The sequence below is a fragment of the Chrysoperla carnea genome, chromosome 3 (assembly GCF_905475395.1).
Source record: "Chrysoperla carnea chromosome 3, inChrCarn1.1, whole genome shotgun sequence".
Taxonomy (NCBI): Eukaryota; Metazoa; Arthropoda; class Insecta; order Neuroptera; family Chrysopidae; genus Chrysoperla; species Chrysoperla carnea.
This window is the reverse complement of record NC_058339.1, coordinates 59,129,981-59,153,271: the sequence shown is the minus strand read 5'-3', so window position 1 is coordinate 59,153,271 and position 23,291 is coordinate 59,129,981. Positions and strand designations below refer to the sequence as shown.

Sequence of the window (23,291 nt, the reverse complement as noted above, 5' to 3'; positions counted from 1 at the left end):
AAGTTTAGTCCCAAGTTTGTAACGCCTAAAAATATTGATGCTACAAAAAAAAAATTGGTATATGTGTTCATAAAATCACCTAATTAATCCATTTCCGTCCGTCCGTCCGTCCGTCCGGCCGTCCGTCCGTCCGTCCGTCCGTCTGTGGTCACGATTACTCAAAAACGAAAAGAGATATCAAGCTGAAATTTTTACAGCGTGTTTAGGACGTAAAAAGTGAGGTCAAGTTCGTAAATGAGCAACATGGGTCAATTGGGTCATGGGTCCGTAGTACCCATCTTGTAAACCGTTAGAGATAGAATAAAAGTTTAAATGTAAAAAATGTTCCTTACAAAAAAATAAACAACTTTTGTTTGAAACATTTTTTTGTAAACATCACTGTTTACCCACGAGGGCGTTAATTAGGTACAAATTTTATAGTATGTATTAAAACGAGTGCGCATCAACACTTGCGCATTATATGAGAATATCAGTTAAATATGTCAGATATGTATGTATGTGAAATGTGACAGAGTTATCAACACTGCCTATACATGGTATTTCAACAATTAACTCAGTCAATTGTTTGTTTTCACTTGTTTACATTTAAACTTTTGTCCTATCTCTAATTGATCCATGTTGCTCGTTTGCGAACTTGACCTCACTTTTTACGTCCTCAGCACGCTATCAAAATTTTAGCTTGATATCTCTTTTCGTTTTTGAGTAATCGTGATGACAGACGACAGACAGACAGACAACCGAAAATGGACTGGAATTTAGGTGCTTAGGTGACCAAAATTTTGTTCATAGCATTCATACTTTTAAACGTTACAAACTTGGGACTAAACTTAGTATACCTTGGTATATTTCATATACATGGTATAAAAGTAAACATTCAGTGAGAGAAATTCAAATTTCTAAAACGGAAATTCAAATTTTAAAACGGACATGACGTCATAGTATGTAGCTTGCCAGACTTGTTAACATACTGTATGGTATTAATTACTTATATTTTGTATGGTATTACCATGAATATAAACTATAATTAAATTGAGTTATTATCCTAATTTTTCAAATATGTCATATTGATTATTGCAGGACAAATGTTAAAATTGTATGATAGTCACTTCTATTAGTAAAGCGCTAATTACACGTAAACCAAGAATTCACAGTGAGCTTTAAGCCTCCAAAGGAGTGTCGGGACAAACCCTTCAACCTCACCTAACATAAACTAAGAGCTTGTGAAGTATTGTACACAGGGAAAAATAAAACGCCACAACCTGGAGAGTTATAAAGCACTATCGATAGCATATTTCTGTATAAAATTAAACAGTATTAAAGGAGGAGCATGCCCTTAGTGACGACGACAAATCTGACGAATATGGAAAAACGGCAGAATTAAACAAAAAATTGAACATTTAAACAATTTAAAAGTGATTAGAGGATGATTTTAACAGTGGTTATGAAAAAAGTCTGGAAAACCTATTTGAGTAACAAACCCGATCAAGTAATTCTTGATCATGTTAGCCTAAACGATTCCAATTGCATACAATATTTTTCACGTGAATTTTATTTTTGGAATCTTTTACAATAGGTCTCTTTGAAAGGTATTTTTCTAGAGATCTGTACCCCCGATATCATGGTTAATGCCCTAAGACAATTGATAAATAGTAAACTTATTTTTATTTTAAGAGCAAATCAAAAAATCTATGAAATTTTTTGAAAAATTTTATTCAAAAAAAAAATACTAGCCTAAACTTCTAAGAACATTAAACTGAAAAATTAAACATTGTCTTTGATGAATGTGGTGCGTCAGAATCAATCTTTTTTAACCTCTCAGTATAGAAACGTATAGTGGCTATTACGTCATAGCTAAGTTGAAACATTATTGTTATGAGTCATATTCTTTATCAAAATGAATTTTTACCATTATAGGAAAAAGATACTTTATATTTAATTTAAAATAACTAGAATCATATTGAGTCAGTCTCTAAAGTAATTAATGTATTATTGTGAAAAATTTGGAATATATTTCTATTAAGTCAAGTGGCGCGGGTGTGCAGAATTTTAAGTAGTCGTGTTTTTTTTGGCAGTTCACGTTCCTAATTGATTTCCTTAAAGGCACTGTTCGTATCAGTCATACAAGAACTTAGATTTTTGAGACTCTTACTAAAAGATGTTTAAAGTAATGTTCACAAAATTTTTTATACAAGGTATCCTAAAAGTAGTGAACAGCAGGCAAATCCTAAGAAGAAAAATCCTTTAGTCTTTCCATCTGAGGCATAAATAACGAATTAAGGCTTCTATAGTTTTTAGTTTTAAGAATTTCTCGATTGATATTAAGAAAACTAAAGTTTGTACAATACTGAAAGTTGTAGAGATAAAATTCATCGATGAAATATTTTTTCATTAGACTCAGTTAAATATTTAAGTTCTAGAATAATAATTTAAACAAGCTGGAGAACATTAACTCATAACACTCACTTAATTATTCTTTAATAAAATATTAAACTTATCAAAAATGGTCACATGGTAAACTGCAGTAAGTTTTTTCTTACCAATTTGCTACGGTTTTCTGAATATTAATCGAAAAGCTTCAAAAATTTTTAATAATAATAATAGAAGACCTAATTCGTTAACGGTACTTAAACTCGAGAGGATCATCTTAGAATTCTGTTCGCTTTCCAATAAAAAGTATGGATAGGTAGTTTTATTTTTTTTTAATGTAAGGCAAAAAAAGGTAGTAGTTTTTAAGTATAGTAAGGTTTTTCTAGCTTTTCATTTTATTTTTTCCTATCAAAGTCCAAAAATATATATGGCTTAGTGTATTTTCGAATTATTAGACTAATAGGTACAGTTAATACGATACTTCGAGTGTTACGTAGAAAGAAATAATACTCTATTGCGTTTTAATAGTTTGAGATAACTGGACTTAAAATGACCACCTCCGAGACAGCATTATCAAAATTTCGTGCCATAAACCTTTTCACGGTTTTTTTTAAAGAAGAAATTGGTTTCGAATTGAAATTTTATTATAGAAAAAGGAATTTGTTCTGGGGATTTAGTTTTACTGCAATTTTGGATATATGGCTTGATTTTTTTTATATGAAGTTAGACTAAGTCTAAATAAATTCTGAAAATTTTAGGAAGAGGGGCCCGATTATTTAAATAATTAAATGACTTCAAAAGTAGGCTTATTTGACATTGGGCTTTTTCAATAGTTTATAAATGTTTTAACTTTAATTTAAATAAGATGGTTGATATGTTTTCATAGATTTCTCCAAAACTAGTCGGTGGAAATTAAAAAAAACTATTTAAATTAAAGTTAAAACCTTTATAAACTAGCGCAGCACGGTAGATGGGACACAAATTTTCAAAATATATATTTTCAATTTTGATAGTGAATTATGTTATAACTTGACAATATAAGACGAAAAATAAGAATAAAATTTTTGATATCTGAAATAATTTTCAAAATATCGTAAATTGAAAATTTTCTTTAATTATTCAGCTTTCGATATTAGGAAAACCAAGGCTGATATCGAAAAATTGTATTCTCACTTTTGTCTACATTCATGAAGTTAATAAAATTCATCATCCAAGTTGAAAATAAGGTACAAATAATTTCAACGCCATGTCTAAACTTGCCTTGGCGCTCGTACTACCTTAAATGCGTTGTCATCAGTGTACAAAATTTCAAAGAAAATTTCAATTTAAACCAAATATATGTTGAACGTTAAACCTAAATTTATTTTAAAATTCACATCTAAAGCCGTAAGATTTGAGTGCACTTCAGAATTCAACATGCTGGACTGTTTCGATTTAGACAATTGTCTTCTTACTGTCCTTGACGTTTAGGACATCCTGTGTGTAATAAAAACAAATTTTAAGTACTTTGAACTAAAGATGCATTGAACCCAATACTTAAACAAAACGAACATACTTTAAAAATTTCACAACAGCTTTAAAAAGAAACTAAAAAATTTTATCGTCTAAACTAAGATAAAATCATAAAATATTAATATATTTTCTTTGTCTACATAATATTTAAACATAACATCCTAAGAAGAACGTATGTGTAATATTGAATCATACACTCAGTTTCCGATATGCTCACATATTTTGTCGTCGGAAATATTTCGCATTGCAGTGAGTGTCGAATTTAGTATTAGTGTATATTTTATAGAAGAGGTATATTGTAACTTCAATCATTGTACACGCTGATAAAGATAGTGAATATTACCTCTATATACAGAGTGTTCTATAATTGACTGCAGACCTCTTCACGTTCTGAATAAGCTGAAAAGAAGAAAGAACAAGCTGTTGACTAAATTTCGATTTGAGGCCTAACTTGAGAGATATGGTTATGGGAAAAAAATTGAAAAATTTGTTTATTCACACACCAATGATAAACAGTCAGAATATGGAAGAGACTTTCACAAAACTATAAAGTGATTTAATTTGTTGTCTGTTTTTAATTATCAAATTATCTCACTTTTTCGATTATTATTACATTATTCTGAAAAAACAAATATTATTATTAATACTCCGCCCTTCATATACCAGGAGCCAGAGGTATTTTATTTTGCAAAGTGTGTGTACCACATTTTGTTAATTGTATCTTGTACAGAAAATCTTATAGATTTATATTTCGGATGTTACCCGAAACACTACTGCTCCAATTTTTGTATAGCCCCTCCCCACCCACAAAAGCAGTGATCCTCTACGGTAGAGTAATTTAATTGTGTATATCTACATTCTACTATTCGCGGCCTCCAAATAGGCACTACCAAGTATGCACTAGATTTATCCTCAAGTAGGGACACTGAAATCTTAAAACATGAAGGCGTATGCGTATGTTTTTATGTATGTATAGAACTTTAGAATTTATTATTTAGGTTTACTATTTACGAAATTTTAATTAGAAGAATTATCTACATGACGATGAAAACCGTTTCAAAATCCGTTGCATGGTTTAGAAGAAGTTAGCGGTTAAACAGACAGACAGGCAGACGCAGATATCTACTTTCTTGTATACTATATAGGCATAGATAATAAAATTCTGTAGAATATAAGTCTGCGTAGTGCCTTAAAACACGTTTACACGCACGTATTTTTGCGCATAATTTGTTTACACGTCCATATTTTTTGCCTAACTTGCCCTGGCACCAATCAAGCCAAATTTTCTTCTTATTCAAACTTTTACTGATTATCCCATAATTATTTCACAATAGTGTCGCTTAATTAACCTTTCATTTTCCTACCATGCTCCAAATGCTCCAGGATATGGTTCGGTAATCTTGTACAGTCTAAACAAACAACCGATCTACTCTATTTACCCAAATTATCAGCTCGAAACTTGATTACGTGTGCAATTTTTCAATATCTTCTAGTAAAGTCCAGATTCAAATTTTCTACCAGCAAAGTTAAATGTACAGAAGTCATCTGAGTAAATTAAATAAGATTTCATATATAATATAATAATTATATATTAAAATATAATATTTATCGGAAATGTTAAAATACTTACTGGTATTTTGTATCCTTTCACATGTACCTATGATACAAAGTTGATTCATAATAAATTTTTTATAATTAATTTTATTAATAATAACTATACAATATTGTTATTGCATGTAAATTACCTATTCTATTTCTAATTTTATATATAGTTAATGTATATTTATTTATATTATATTTTATACATTTCTTTTGTATAAAATTTCTAAAATAATATGTTTAGTGTTAATATAGGTAATAACAATGATTAATCATAGATATATCATTGTTTTTAAATCCTAAAATGATTCATTTATCTACCTAATTTTATTCAAATGAGTAATAAAATATTTTGAAATTGTATGTATATCGTATACTTAGCACTCGATGCAATTTCACACGGATATGCCAGCAAACAGTTCTTTGTACTATTCTGCCAAAAAAATTGAGTATATTTTTAAGTATTTTTAATAAGTATCCATTCGAAAATCTATTATTTTTGCGGAACGCTTAAAGACCAGATGAAATAATGAGAGTACAGAAAACCTTTAAATACAAAAACGTTTATTTTATAAGAACAAACCACTAAGTAGAAGTGCTTTCAATCAAACTAAATTTAAATTTTCCCATTTTGTAAATTTATCTAGAAGGAACAAAAGTAGTTATGATCAGCGTTTAAAAATCAGAAAGTCTGATATTAAAAAAAAAAAATAGGGTTTACCCTTCGTTTTTAAGACATCCATCCATAACAGAGGTCAACCGCATCATTATTTTTCATCTTTATTTATTTTAAACTACATTCGAGCATTCAATTAAATTTATGATATTGGTGGAGTCAGTTTCTTCGTTCTTATCCAAGCGACGACAGTGTACCTGGATTCGTACTGCCGCTGCCTGGATTTGAACCCGCAAACTTCTAGCTAGTAGTCAAACAGCTAAAGGCGATTGCGATTTCTCTTATCTATATAACCAAAATTACCAATAATTGGTTTTGAGAGGAGGTGCTCCAAATTTTAAGTTTAGGGAAGTGTCATAAAATTTATGACCTACCATTGCTATCGAATTCTAAAAACTAGAAATTCAATTTTGAATTTCCGCATAATTCACATTAATTTCAAGATATTAAGGGTAGAATATTTTGGCACAATTTCTTTGACTAAAACCACTTTATCAAGATGTATTAAGAAATTTGGGCTTCTCAATTCTCATCAAATATTGAAGTCAAAGTTTTTCCCACCTTAAACTAAAATAAACTTTATTTAGTGAAAAAATGCACAATATACGTTTTAATAATTATGTTACTTTAACACGACGAGCAAAAGATTAAAAATATTTGTATGAAAATCAAAAGAAATTAAATATAAAAAAAATGAATAAATGGAGCAATAAAACTCTCTTCTGAATTCTGAATGTTATGTCTTTCCTAGAATTGAATTACATTCACCACCACCACCGTCCACCAAAACCATCATCCAGTTTGTGAAGCGAACAAACAACGGACGTCACACGGTTATAATATACTACCAACAAAGGAGTAAAAATACCACACACTTCATAATATTCTTCATTTTATTGGAAAGAGAATTTATAAATTATTGACGATGGAACTGTGCCTTAAAATTTTTAATTAATTATACTACTTCACAATAATGTTTTTTAGATTATTTGGGTCAGGTCAATTTAATCTATAATAGCTCCTTTTGTAGTTAACAAATCAAAAAAAAGATCGAGGAGCGTCGTGAGCATCCGGTAGGAACTATATTCCTTTCGTACCTTAGTACATTATAAATGTAGCGCTTACTTTTTTTTTGACAAAATGTTTTTCTGAAAATTTAAGGTAAAAATTTTTGTCAAATACTTGTTTGATTCTTTAAAAAACTTAATTTTATAGCTACTTTTAGTTTTTACTGTAAGAAATAATTGTAGTATTAGTTTAAAAAAGACATACTTCTGATTTAGTAGTCAATCCAATATGTGAGTACATTACGTTTGGTTTTTTTAGGATATTTATTATGACATACCATAAAAATTGCATTGTACTTACTTTAAATTCTCTGTTTTCTTTATTTTCTGATAACTTTCACAACTCAATTTTTTTAAATGATAAAACATAAAATTTTGACAAAAAATACAAATTGACAGTTATAAAAAGATTTTTTCATTTTCTCAATATTCATGGCAACCTGAATCGATTGAAAAAGTTTTAGTTTCCAAGGTAATTTAGATTGTAGTCGGTTTTTCGTGTCTGTTGCAGTTTTTTTTTAGTTTTAACTCCCAATCAGCAAACAAATATCGTGCAATCAGGAATAGTTACAATAGTTCCAATAACTTAAATAAAAGTTGCAGAGTTTGATGAAGGACATCATTTTCTGACATCAGATTGGACCCAGTTCTTTGGGTTGCCAAAGTTGCTTAAATGGCCAATTTAGATTCTAAACGGTAAGAGATAGAATCACATTATAATTTATAACATTATAACATTAAATTAGAAAGTTGATCCACATAAAAAACTAACATTTTTCTAATATCTATAATTTTTTTTCGAAAATCGTCAGCTTTCGTAGGAAACGCTACTTAAAAATATGTCGTTATTGCATTTAATCGAAAGAAACAACGCTAACTACGGAAAAATGCTTTAGACCTACAATTATCGATAAACTTTAAGCGCATTTCTTTCGATTAAATGCAATAATGGCATATTTTTAAGTCGCCTTTCCTCCAAAAGCAAATTTTTTTCGAAAAAAGTATTATAGACCAAAATTGTTAGTTATCCATGAGGATCAACTTTCTACTTTAAAGTGTTATTCTATCTCTTACCGTTCGGAATCTAAATTGAATATTAAAGCAATCCGAAGAACTAGGTCAAATCTGATGTTAGAACGTGATGTCCCCCATCAAACTCTGCAACTTTTCAATGGGGTATTTATTCACTAGGTATTTCTTGAGTGGGTAGAAATTATCTATTCAACCCAGCATACCTGACGGAATTGAAGGTTCTTGACTTGCTTCTTTAGAAACTTTCTGTAATTGTTATATATGGATTTGATGTTATTCTGTAAGCAATAAAATCAAATAGCATATTAAAGTCGACCAAACAAACAACAATGAACATAATCCAAGTGGTTACCAACCGGTTAACTATTAATTTCTTATAAATATTGTTCTTCATTATTACTATTATTATTATTATTATTATTATTATCGTTTACTAAGATTACTTGGTGTTTGTGGACTGCATTTAACTTAGGTATTCTTCGATGATTACGTCATCTAGTAACGTTCGGTATACATTGTTAGTCTCTGAGTCATCGTTTTCTCATAAAACGTTGAAAAAACTATTTTAGTTGTTACCACGTTAAGCGATCCACAAAAAAAAAGTTATGATATAAATCACAATACAAATATAAAGTTTTTGACTAAAGTTATGAATGGGATCGTTTTATATTTTAATTGGAGTTTTTGTTACTATGGGTGACTTAGTTAAGATGGGCATTCATGAATTGAGATAAAAAAGAAATTCTATCAGCTTTGACCCTTCAATTTTCTAAAAAAAAAACTAAAAAACGCAAAGCATTATAAGGTGATAAAATTCAATTCAAATGATAAAATCTTATAGAGCGCACACGATTCCTACGATACCAAAATTCGGTTTAATTTAAGACCTTCTGACGGGCACTTCTGATATTTTAACAAACCCCATCTTTTCTTCATTTCCTCTCTTAAACTTTTTCCTCTCTTATTGAAATGCATCATGGACTACTTCAAGTAGAATAATTCAAGTATATATTAACTTAAGATTAACTTAACTAACCAGCGCTTCCACTTCCACTAAATGAGAGTTTTTCTAGAAAGAGTTAGGACAACACTGTTATTTTCATCCAAAAAAATTAGGTATCTACTGTAATGTAAAAGCTGCAAACAATCCCAGACATATTATGATCAGGCTGTTGTACATAACCGAATCCAAACTTGTATTGGCTTAACTTTAACAATCATTAGTTGCCTCACGATTTCTGAAAAATGTACTTTATTGTAGGATAAATTTTCCAGCACATTGTGACAACACCAACAGGAGTAGACTTTCGACTTGACAAACGTTCTGAAGAGGTACTATCATAAACTAATCCTTTAGGATTATAATCGCCAAAATCTGAAAGAAGCCGAAATTTTCGCGGTTTTTTCGATACTTGGCAAAGTTGCGTTCGGCATTCGAGGCCACAAACTTGGATTATTCATTAGACCAACATCATAAACAAGTTTGCAAAAAATCAAAACTACCGGAATTGACGCAAATTACCCAGTACTTTCAGACCACAAGTTTTTTTCAGTTACTGGATCTAAAACTACCGATTGATACCGATAAAAACTTAACATTTTAACAATTAAAATATTGTATAATCTCTCTTATTTATGCATTAATTTATTTATGTTACAGGAAAAAAATTCATTTTTGAATTATAATGTATCCTGCATCTTGACACTACCACCATATCAACGACAAGGATATGGCCGTTTGCTAATCGATTTTAGTAAGTAAAACTTAAAATTATTTATAATTAAAAGACGGGCCAACAAAAAGAGTAATTTTTTAAAGGCTGTAAAAAGTTCCATTCCAAATTTTTGAGATTATTTTTTACATTTTAAAATTTTAGAGCGTTAAAAAATATTATAATCTCACAAAGTTCTTTTATATGTATTAATACATATATAACAGAATTTAAAAAAATTAAGTAGTAGATATTTTTAAGAAAATTATTATTTTTTGTGAACTATTCTCTTATGCTTTGTCTTTCTTCTGATTTTTTTCATATAAACCACCAAGAAAAACTCGCGCGTTACTAGATCCGATAGATTTACAATATTCTAAAGTTAAATTGCTAAAAGGTATAATTTACTTAATTGTCTTAAATGCTTTTTTATGTACCTACTTATTTTAAAAATATAGGACTTCTGGACCACATTTGAAGCAAAGGCGCTACAATCGATCAAACTGGTTGCAGTACAAAGATCTTCTAAGCCTTGTTCCTCAGTAAAGTCTAATCTAATCTACTATATTCTATTCTATTCTACTCTACCCTACTCTTCTTAAAGGCGACAGATAAATAATTGGGAAACTTGACAAAGTTTTATTTTACAACCTTTTCTAAATTGCTCTTCTCTACATTATATTTATTATTTATGTATTACAATTTGAACCGTTTTGTGGAAACTGATTACATTCTTGATCGATCTAGATGTTACTAATAATAATTATGAATATTATTAGTAACATCACATTAGTAAAACGTTTAAAAAAAAATGTATAATGTTTATTCACAAAAATTTTGATGTTGCGTAGTTCATCATTTATTTTTTTGTCAGTGAGTTGAGTGTTAGTTCAATTACCTTTAAAAAATTTTAAAATTTAAATTACGTGTAATTGTTCTAATTAATGTACATATATTTTTATTATAAAAATAACGGGCCATCAATTATATTTTATTTTTTTATTTATAACTATTTAAACTACTTTTATGGAAATATTTTTATTCATAAATTTTTTTAAACATAGATATTTTAAAAATATTCATTCAATTTGGAGTTTTTAATGTAACATTGGTAGAGCATCGAACAATTCTAATGAATATTAATGTGTCTAACTGATACAGAATGGGTTCCGTCATATATAGATATTTTAAACTAGATTGAAGCGAATAAGTTTTAAAAGATATTTCGGGCAAACTTAAATAAAGTTTCCATGTCTTAATAGAAAATCTCTCTGTTAATATTAACTAAGCGGAAAAATGATATTATAAAAACGTCGGTTTTTTCAACATTAACCGAGAATGTCTTAAAATTAATAAACGATAGATAACGAAACGCTAACTGGATAAAGGCCTGTCAGATCATAAAACATCCAGAATTCCATTTCTTATTCATCATTTTTCTGCTATACTCTATTTTTCGGACATTCAGTACATAGCAAGAACCACAATTGCCAAATTTTCGTGATATCCTGGACTTGTATTAGGACATACTCGGTGATGTAGAACAAATTTCCGTGTCCGTAAAGCACAGGCTGAGTTATTTGTTCATAACTTTAATTTCGGTTACAATTAAAATGTAAAGTGATGTAGGACCTAATTCTAATTATTGTTGAATTCTAATTCCATGTTGATACAATCCAACAATCATTTCTCCATAGGCAAATGATGTGTTTCATTCAGTTTTCAGATTCTGTTTATTCAGTTTTTTCCAGTTTTTTTATTACCATTAAAAAACTGTTAAACTAATTCTGCTGAAGACTCTTTCAGTTCTTACGCGATTACGCGTCGAATAAGCCCAGCCACGTGTTAATGTCGTAACTGGTTCGAGAAATAATCGGGCGAAAGAATCCGAACGAAAAAACAAACATACGCACATACGTACACAAACACACACACATACACACACACACACACACACACACACACACACACACACACAGACATCACATTGAAAAGGTTTAATTAAAACTGAAGGTTTTCAAAATCGGCCCCATTTCATTAACTTCCTCTGAGAAGTTAATAAAAGTAGCAGAGGATTACACAGCAGCTTGTGACGATAGAAAAGAATTTAAAAGTTTTTTTTTTTTTAATTAGGGCATGATTTAGGACGAAATTTTAAATTTAGGGCTTGATTTCAAATAATGACAAAAACAATATATTTTGTGACTTATGTACTGGGTCTTGGACCAAAATGAAGATTATCTTTGCTCATCATTATCCCCAACACTCTTAATTAATATAGTTTATCAGATTCTTGAGTTGTTCAAGCATAAGTGATGTGCCTCTTGCAGATAAAAATTGCTATAAATCCCTTATTAAATAAAACCTGTCATACATAATTTATGATTCCATTATCACTTACATTAGTGAGCGCCTCATTTTTTAAATACAATAACATATTTTCATAATTTATTTTTCTTAACTAAATAAAAAAATACACAATTGAATATAATATTTTCTAGGATGTTCACATCAATCTAAATAAAATTAACTGTGCCACTTTTACAGAAAAAAAATCATCAAATATTTCTTCCCACATATGAAAAGAAATTGTTAATTTGTATTTTTATGTATTGTAAATTCTATAATTCAAGTAATTTGGCAATTGAGATAGTACAACATAATTTCCGCCCTGTCAAACAGCCAAAATCATTTTTAAAAAGATTTTTAACATATATAAACATTTAAAAAAAAAGTATTGTATATGAGCGGTATCCTCTGTCGAGTGGCGCCTGTCTTCTGTTTGATGAGGTATTAAAAACAATATCTTTAAAAAGGAACATTGTGCAGATTATACAGGCAAATATTCAATAAAATATACAATAAAAACTATATGATTAAATCTATTATCCAGTTTGAAGTACGAAGGGAGTATTATGTAAAGCATGGATACAAATGTCTTAACTGAGTCGTTGGCAGTTGTTTTGAAAATTACTGCAGTTCCTTCACCACTTTTTTAGAAAATGGAAAAACTTCACTTATCGATCTAAAAACTTGGATTCATATTCATTGTTTCTTTAGGCAAACGATCCGAGAAAAATATTTTCTAAAAGTTGTTTTCGAAACATTGAGACTAAAAGTTTAAAAAACTACAGAGGCTTTCATATTTTCACTCGTTGCGTTATTAAACCAGAAGAACAACCATTTATGCCTCGTTAAGTAGTCCAGTGTCGCAAATTATAATTTATAATACAGTTTGTACAAGTATTATTTTCAAATCGAGATATAATTAGTAGTTCTCTCTACCACTTTTGTACGAAGTAAATAAACATCACTCGCGGGCAACTTTTTCTTTTCGTATACAAAATTAAAATATGCAGAAATAATAACAGACAAGCCCCCAACCTGAATAATGAGTCAAACTCTAATCTGGATACCACTCTCATTAATCGCTATAATCCCTCAATCCCTCCAATAAATATTTCTAGCCTACTCCGATTATTTTAATTCACATTTATTACAAAATATAACGATTTAATTTCTTATATTTGAGCGCTATTTATGTCATTACAAAATCGAAAGTGTTTGATAATTCGCATAGAGGTTAGTTATTCAAAACCGAATCGAAAAAGGTCAGTAATATAATATACATAGCCTATGGTGACGCCGTTTCTCATTTTGGTTTCAATTTGGCATTTTTATCGATAGTATAAATGACGTCAAGATCTACTTTCCGTAACAAAAAAAAAACAAACAAAAAAATACATGCGAGGCAGCCTTTGGGGACTGCCCATAGAACTGAAAACTAATTAACTTGTGAATTGAATAAATACACATATATACACAGTATACATAGCTGTTCACAATTCTAGATAAATATGGTGGGAGCGCAAATAAATACATTTTAATAGTAAGATGTAATGTAATATATTATTTATATGCGTTTTCACCATTTATTACATGGGTTTTAATTTTTTGGTGCGGAAACCTCAGAAACATTTTGTAGTAGACCGACTTGTAAATCTAAACCATCTCGCATCCACTTGAATACACACACAAAATTTAATCACAATCGGCCCATCCGTTTAGGAAAAATTCAATTAGAAACACACAGGAGGACGATGAAGGCTACGATAACGCGAGTTCCATGAATTTTGATAATCCAAAAAGTGCTCAACGTGCCAAATGAAGTTTTCACTTCAAAAACAATCGTTATCTTTCGAAGTAAACGTGATTGCAAATTACCAGAGTAGGATTAGGGTCTAAATGTTTTTTGAGGGAGTTTTAGAAATTGACGAATTGATATCTTCCAGATCAGATTCTTGGATCATTTTCGGACTAGGGAAGGGTCTATAAATGTACTTCTTGAGAGCATGGTTACATCAGTTTTGTGAATATATAAAAGCAATTTTTTCAAGAATGGATAAATAACAAACATACCATATTTATCGTACTATTTACTTTACTATTGTGCTTTCAACGAGTTTAAATCTGTTTTTTTGTACTTTACTTATAGTGATGTAACATAACATTAAAATATGTTCACTCAAAGTATTATCATGAAAACTGATTAACAAAAAAATAATATTAATGTAGTTATTTATAGATTTTTTTGTGGTGTTGATTTTACATACAAAAATTTCGTAATCATTTTTGCTGTACTAAGTAGTGTAAGTACGTACTCTGTAAGGTCACTGAACACTCACATATCACGGTGTAGCACGCATTATTGATATTTTATGTTTTCACAAAACCTACAATATCTTTTTCACTGGAGGTTACTGTACTTTGAACATATACATCCCAATCGACACCTTTATTTGTATATTTTACATGGATTATTGAATTTGTGGAGCAATAATTTTTTTTTATCAGAATAATTTTATTTTAAATATATGTATATATTTTCATTTCAATAAGTGTAGTGTTTGATTCCTTGAAATTGAGCATTTATATAACAAAAATTAAATAAAAATACTCTTTAAACCCCAAGCTTTTATTGTACTAAAAAGTAAAAACTAATTATTTCTATGAGCCACTTTTTCATAACTATTTGTAAAAGCTGGACACCTCGGGATCACATAATGACATAAATATATATATATATATATATCAGGATCACATAATGACATAAATATATATATATATATATATTTATGTCATTATGCGATCCCGAGGTATTTTAAATTGAGCGTATCCAGCTTTTACAAATAGTTATGAAAAAGTGGCTCATAGAAATAATTAATTTTTACTTTTTAGTACAATAAAAGCTTGGGGCTTAAAGAGTATTTTTATTTAATTTTTATTATATAAATGCTCAATATATGAATATATATATATATATATATATATATATCGCAGCACCTAGAGCTTTTACAAATCATGTATCAATGATTCATAAAAAAAATTACTGTCTACTGTTTTGGACAATATAAGCTTTCCGCTTACAAGTATTTTTTATCTAAATTTTTAATTTAAAACTCAACAAGTTAAACCAATTTATTGACTGATTTAATTGTTGAAATGCCTTTTTTTTTATTAGAAGAGTTTAAAAAAACCAAAACAATTGTAGCGGCCATTCGAAAATTTCGAAATTTTTGGAAATTAATTTATAGAATTTTTAATAATATTTTACAAGACCCCTAGTTGAAGTTTCTTGAAAATTTTCAACACTCTATCTTTTATAGAATCAGTAATTCAGAGAAATCGTTATGGAGTACTAAGAAATCTTAAAAATTAAAATTAATCAAACTTGAGCTTTAATTTCTTGAGACAACTATCGACCTGCCCCCTTCGATGGACCCCTTATATTTGTGTTTTAGGAATTAAACTCTTCATGAAATAATGTTTTCAATTCTGCGGAAGCCACCATTTAATTGTCATGTTTGGTAAAAACACGAAAATCGATTGACATGAACTTTCTATATGCTGTATAAGGACCTTGGGTTGAACTTTAAACTTTGATATTTAATTTACATCGTAAATTCTTAATGTATTTCAAATCAAGGAAGTGAAATGAATCGAAATGCATTTATTAATTTAAAGCAGTATCATCTTTCATTACAATTTTAACTTTTATTTTATAAATATGTTCTTTCTAAATTTAATAAAAAAATGAATAAAAATAATGAAATTCGATTCGCTTAAAAGAACAGCACAAAATTAACTTCTCATATTCGTTCGTTCATATAACTTGAAATTAAGGTCAACTGATTTTTTTAGTATAAAAATTATGATAAATATATTATAGTTCAGGGTATATAGTGATGCTTTTCTAAAAATAATCAACCCATAACTTCTACAATAATGATTCGAACGAAAAATATTACTTTTTAATATTTTAAAGATTTCCAGTGGGGCTCTCCGAGAATGAAAAATTGATGGTTGCAAATTTGTACCCACTTTTTTGTAGAAAATTGAAAAATTTCAAAAGGGAATTGGAAGCACTTGTAACAGATGTATTTTTGGAAGTTCACAAAATGAAACAAAGAAAGACATTTTTAAAATAAATGCAACTGGCTTAATTGAAGATAATTTTATCCCGTTAATGCTTGAATATGATTTCGGTCGAGAAAATCATCTAATGGGGTTAGATCGCTTGATCTTGGAAGCTGACCAAAAGGTCAATTACGTGAACTTTATAAAAAATTTCAACAATTTGCAAGCCTTACCTTGGCATGATTCTATTAATTGTAAATTGGCAAACCAAACTAAACACAAAGCAACTATCTGCTGTCAAATCGGTTTTCAAACAAATTGAGTGTTTTCCAACTGAAAGATGTGTGTGAACATCTAAAAAAACGGCCTTTTAGAAGCATTTGCAAGATTTTTGCTTTGATTTCTGTCAAATTAAACAATTTCTTTGGAAAAAATGGTTCAAACAAAAAAATAAATCAGCTACAACTTACCCACACTAGTTCACGAATTTCTTGTACTAATAGATCGGGCGATTTTAACAGAAAATTGAATGGAAGAGTAATAATACAATCTACCGTTTTGAATAGAGGGCTTTTGAATCAAAATTGAGATAGATCCTAATGCGGTATATAAAATTTATGTGATCGTATAACTGATAAAATTTTATCAGTTATAGATTTTAGAGGAAAATTACACTGTTCTTTACCTATATGTGAACAAATAACTTTTTTTTTTTTAATTTTTTTTTCCATTGAGTTAAAAAGTATGACGGTAACTGCATGCAAAAATTTCTTTGGTTTCGATTACCATAGAATTTATTGAGTTTATGGAAAACTGTTCAACACACAAGTGGTGAGTTAGGTTAGGTTAGGTTAGGCTATATTGGCTGTCCTTGAAGGACACACTTAGGCTATAGAGCCCATTGTGACACCATTATGTGTTTTACAACCTTTTCCGTTGATAGTTTCATTTATCAGCTCCTCCATTCTTTACAGAGGTTGAGTGCACCTTCTACATCTACATGCATATACCATGCACTACACCAGCACATCACAACTATTCATTAAATTAATTTTTGTTGTGGCGGCGGGAATCGAATTCGCTACCGTAGGCATACCGCGAATAGGATTGGCTACGCCTTAACCAACTGAGCTACTGGCGATGACTAACTCATGAGTAACTTTACAAAAAATAATGTTCTATTATACATTTTCCTCTATATTTTACTCATCTGTAACATGAATTACTTCGCAGTTTCTCTAACTTTTCGCGTAAATCGTGTAAAGTAAATTTTATTTTTCTACATAAGAACTATTTCTATGTACAGTATTCAAAAGGAAAATTTTATTCTGCCATTCCATATTTTCTGTTAAAATCTCCCTATCTACAGTTTATGTAAACGTTAAATAAAGTTGATTCACATAGTGTTTAATAGTTTGATATATTTTTTTATTTTAATATTAATAAGACGATGAATATGTATAATATTTTTGAATACCTTCTTTCTAATTAACCTTCAGCTATTGCACAATATATTCATCTATTTTTATGGACAGATCCGTGTGAATGTTTATGAAACTCTCAACTGTGAAAAATTGACTTGAAACAGCATTGAATTGCAATATCTTCACCGTTTTAAGAAGTTATATAACGTTTAAAGTACTTCTTGCGTCTTCAAAATACCACGGTCACAATATTCTAAACCGCATTCTATAAACTCATTTATAGAAATTAAGTTTGTTAGTTCTCATTTCGATCAAGTTTTTTTCGAAACGTTTTTGTTCCATAACTTCTTCGATATTTTGACCGTTATTTACTTGTGATGTGACGAATGTTGTATGACAAGTTTGACATTTTGTATTGACCATATTTAAAGCGCACATAGCGTTGAATGAACGAAGTTCATACAATTCACTCGAAAATATTTGTTTTAATTTGAAGTTAGTTTGGTTTAATTGCATTTGTGAAATTTAACCGTAATTAAAAGGGACAAAGGAATATACACGAGTAAAGCTTCTGCAGACTGTTTTACAGATTGTCGCTAAAAGGTCTTTACAACGCTCTGTCGCATATACCTAAGCACAAAATAAGTCGATTTCGCTAAACAAGCCCTAGTAAAATATGCTCCGTTTGGGCTCTGTACGCGCATGAAGTTGACCTTTGGCAATCGTTTTTCTTCCATAACTTTAAAACGGATAGAACGATTTTGATAAAATTTTGTGTGGCCGCAGTGTTTTTCATACACAAGTGAAATTTACAAAATTTAAAAAACCTCCGACAAATTTTTCGTGTACGGAACCCTAAAATCGCATGTGAAACATATCTAAGAACTCTGTCCATTAAATTGCCTTTTTCCTTTCAAAAGCATTTTCCAAACTGAGCCGATTTGGAAGATCATCCCCAATTGTTCATCCGTTTAGGTGCTAAGATGCCACAGACAGACAGACACACACACATAGCGGTCAGACTTATAACACTTTTTTTTTATTTCGGGGGTTAAAAATAACTTATATCAACCTTATATGTAATATCAATTCATGGGAGGTAAACGATTTTAAGTATGAAATTTGATGAATGAAACTGTTTACTACAAAAAAGATGCACTTCATAAACATCGATTATTCTCATGGTTTACTCAAAATTTGCAATGTTACTCTATGGTGGCATCAAGATTGAGACCAAAATTTCAAAAAATTGTTTACATTTGATTCAGATATTTTTTAGATAAAAAATAAGATAAACTTAAACAACAGTAATTATTCATATCGGCCCCATCTTTAACATGAACTAAGATTTAGGAACCTGATAGTTTCAAACAAATCTTGGTGTTTGTTTTATGCGATTTTTTGATGATAAATAATAAAATAAAATTAAAGCAGAAAAATAATATTTAATCTAAAGTAATCATAAATCATAACATTTTCAATGCTTCATTAGTAAGTACCTACAACAACATACCAATATTATTTAATGCCATGTATATAACTAATTATAGTTTCTGAATATTTAAATTTGCAGTACACTCCAATTCTTAAAAATCCAATCCAATTCAATATTTACCGCATTATAAGGACATGTGCGACACGATAAAAACTGGTTTTTATATTAATAAATGCGAAAGGTAAACTGTCTAATATTGTTTAAAGCGCAAATCACAATTTGTTCCTACCAAACTGTCTTTTTTCAAGCAGCGAGTACAATCAGCGCATGAAATATCATTTTACCTCTTTGCACAATAGAATATGTAAATATAAATTCCAATTTTGAACCTTATTAATAAATTGGTAGCCAGATTACGCCATTAAGCGGTTCTAATACAGGCAGCAAAGCAATTTCAGATTTAGGGTTGAAATTATTTGTACCTTATTTTCAATTTTGATGATAAATTTTGTTATGTAGAATGTAAGACGAAAGATAAGAATAAAATTTTTCGATATCTGCCTTGGCTTTCGAAACATCGAAAGCTAACTAATTAAACAAAATTTTCAATTTTCGATATTTTGAATATTACTCCAGATATCGAAAAATTTTATTGTTACTTTTCGTCTTAATACTGTGTCCAAAAAATAAGGTGACATTTGAATTTAAACTGCGCGCGTTTGTTGTGCAAAATCATTTGCCAGGCTATTTTAGCTCCGCCAAATCATGCCAGGCGATGATATTTCGTGTCAAAGTGCCTCAAGATCATTTTTTACATAAGAAAAATTGCAAATTAAAAATTTTATAGGTCACTAACGCTTCCCAACCTCCCAGCCAGGTTGTCGATTTCACCATCCACACATTCGCAAGTTATCAACTTTAATATTTTCAAATATGTACTCAAAAAAGCCACTCGGCTCTTAGACCATGTTTTAAATATAATTGATTCAATTTTGTATTAGTAGAAGTGTACACACGCGTGCTTTAGAAGAAGGTATATTCATCTATCATCTATTATGTTCAGCAACTATTTTATTATAAAACATTAAAATTCATTTTATTCAAACAAATTGGTGTTTTAATAAAATACCATGACCTGAATTTATAGAGTAAATACTTTACTATGAATAAAATATTAGGGGAGAGTACCCTATTGGGTACCTACCGTTACCGTGTGTTTTTTCGTAAATGGTTGTTTTAATTGCGAAATTTGACGATCAACTCAAGAACTGAATGATAAATCAATAATCTAGATTAATAATGTTAGATCGATAATCTTTTATTAATTGAATTTATATTAGGTTTTTGGTAGTACATTATATTATGTATGTAACTGCGATCATTTAACTATTTGATAAAATCAATTTCATGCAATATTTTTTATTAATTATAGATATTATCTTGATTTGTTTTAAATGTGCCTTATTTCCTAAATGGTACCAATACATATCTACATAACTAAACAGATAGATTATGCGTATATTCATTCTTGTGCCTTTTTTTTTTTTTTTTTTGAAACAATTAAATTTATTATTAATTTCATTTTATTATCAACAAGAAAAATTTCGACTTTGGAGATTAATGAATTCCTTATATCGGAAAGTTTAATCAAATTTATATTTTTAAAATAAATAAAAAATTAGTCAGGTACTCAATTGCACAACAAAGCTAAACACTTGCGGTAAAATAATAAAGAGAAAAAAGTTTTTAATAAAATATTTAGTGAATAATAATTACTTTGCACTGTTTCCATTAGTTTTGAAGGTCGCTAACTGAATATTTAGTTATTTAGTTAGAATGGAGGGAGGTCAATGCAATTTTAATATTATTTTGGTGTCTAATTAAAGAACATATTTGTTTTTTGTGTCTACTCAGAGTCAGTTCACGATCATCATGCATTCATATGTAATGTAAAATTCATTAATATAAATTGTTAAATCAAAATATAATTTTATTTTAAATTAACCATTGATGTTATCTGTATTTTTTGCTTGGCGTTAAATTTGTTATTTTAGAGTACAAACACAGAAAGTGTTTTGTTAATGAACAAATTTATTAATGATTAATCCTAAAAATTATTTTAATATAATTAATATTGTAATGGTTATTCATTTAGAGCATGCATGGGCAAGCGTGGCTTAGAGAAGACGCTCATACTTCTGTATATAAAATACGAGTAAGACAGTGACAACCAAAAATACGAGTAAGACAGAGAGACAACATTTTTTTCTACCTCTCATTACTATAAGAGAAACTGAGATAAGTAGACGGGTCGTATGCTCGTCTCGCTTCCTTCTCTATGAGTACTGCGGTCTTGGATAAAGAGACATACAATAAAGTTTATGGCACCCAATTAAGTTGTAACAATGGTGGCTTTGAAATAACTCGCCCATGCCTGATTTAGAGGTATTTTTTTCAAAATTAAAAAAATTAAACAAATTATCGGGTTATCTTTATTGTCATTAAAAAGAAGAATTCTTCACATTTATTTTTTTCAAATCTTCTCCGTAACTGCGGTTACGATAGTTTATTCTGTAGTTATAATTTTCGATGACACATCCGAACATTTCGAGTGGAGATTTTGGGGGATAACGCGATTTATGCTTCCTCTCAATCGTACGCGGTTTATCCATACAGACTTTGGACTTTACATAGGCCTCAAGGAAAAAGTTTTGGGGTGTAATGTCACAGAATGTAAGGAGATTTTGCAAATTGAATCCTTTTCCTTAAATCCGGCACTCAAGAAAACCAATTTTCTGTGTAGAAGGTAGTAGATATTCCTATTAGTTAGCACAATTTTTTTTTTTAAATAAAAACATACAGGTATGCCATTGGGTTTTATAAATGTTCTGTTCCATAAATTTTCTCATAGGAAACTAAGTTTTTTCATAGGAAAATTTTATCTGTCATAGTGGAGCAGACATTTGCATGTTAACTTTTATCACGTCAACACATCCTGTTATTGAAAGTTATTCAGGAACCGCGAACATCAAATATTATTATCAAGGTCTTTATTATACATATAACTTCCATTATCATATCTATATACCACGAAAAACAATAAATTTATATTTTGGAGCGATAACTTTTTTACCAAAATATATTTATACACGTTACTAAGCCAAGGAATCTAGTATCTGAGGGGCAAACACATATTCTAGGCGTCATTTTTTCGATACTTATTATTAATTATCATGTTTTTAAGGTTAGTGAAGACTATTAAGGCTAAAACTGCTTGGCTCTAAATTGGTGGCCAAAAATTGTAATAAAAAATTTGATGCAGCCATAGATACACGTCGCCCACGAAAACTGGCTTAGAGTATAAATAATAAACTTGAGATTATTTTCTTGGTCATATTGGCTTTCAAGCAATTTTCGATACTTTGTTTTCAATTAAATGTAATTAAATGGTCATGAAATTAACGACTATGGATAATTGAATAATTGATGATTTCAGCATTTTCATACTGAAAAATTTCAGATAACTTGGTATGGAACTTTAAAATTCGCGGCCAAGCCTACTTTTAGTGAGGCTGAAGTCTTTTCAGAAAGGCTGAAAATTTCATAAATGTTAGCCAACTATGCGTCCTCAATAATAAGTGTTCCTCCTTGTATTCCTCCTACTAAAAGCGTTAATCCCAATAGAGTGCCAAAGATGTAGCGTCTCTCTAAATCTTAAACTGATTGCAGAAAGGGTATAATCGGTTATAATCGACAGATATTTCCAAAAATAGTCGATGTGAGATCATCCACGCTGGTCTCGCAGCGGGAGGGTTTGACTTTTCAGTATGTTGGTTCTTCTACATCAGGACGATTGATTTCAGAATGACTGAAAATCATATCGTTCGCAATGTAAGGGGTGGGCGAGTTTAGTCAGTTCGCAAAAACAAAAGTATAAACTTCATGAATATAGACGAAAAATAAGAATAAAATTTTTTCGATATGTGCCTTGGTTTTCGAAATATGAATTAAACAAAATTTTCAATTTTCGATATTTTGAAAATTACGACA

General features: G+C 29.5%; 1 protein-coding gene across 1 annotated transcript in view; it reads left to right on the top strand.

The window, feature by feature from the left end:
• Positions 1-23,291, top strand: part of LOC123295135 (histone acetyltransferase KAT7) — a 77,301-nt gene that overhangs the window by 31,008 nt on the left and 23,002 nt on the right. The window contains exon 3 of the mRNA XM_044876364.1: positions 9,914-10,007. Coding sequence (XP_044732299.1) covers positions 9,914-10,007 — 94 coding nt within the window. The remainder of the gene's footprint in view (positions 1-9,913; positions 10,008-23,291) is intronic.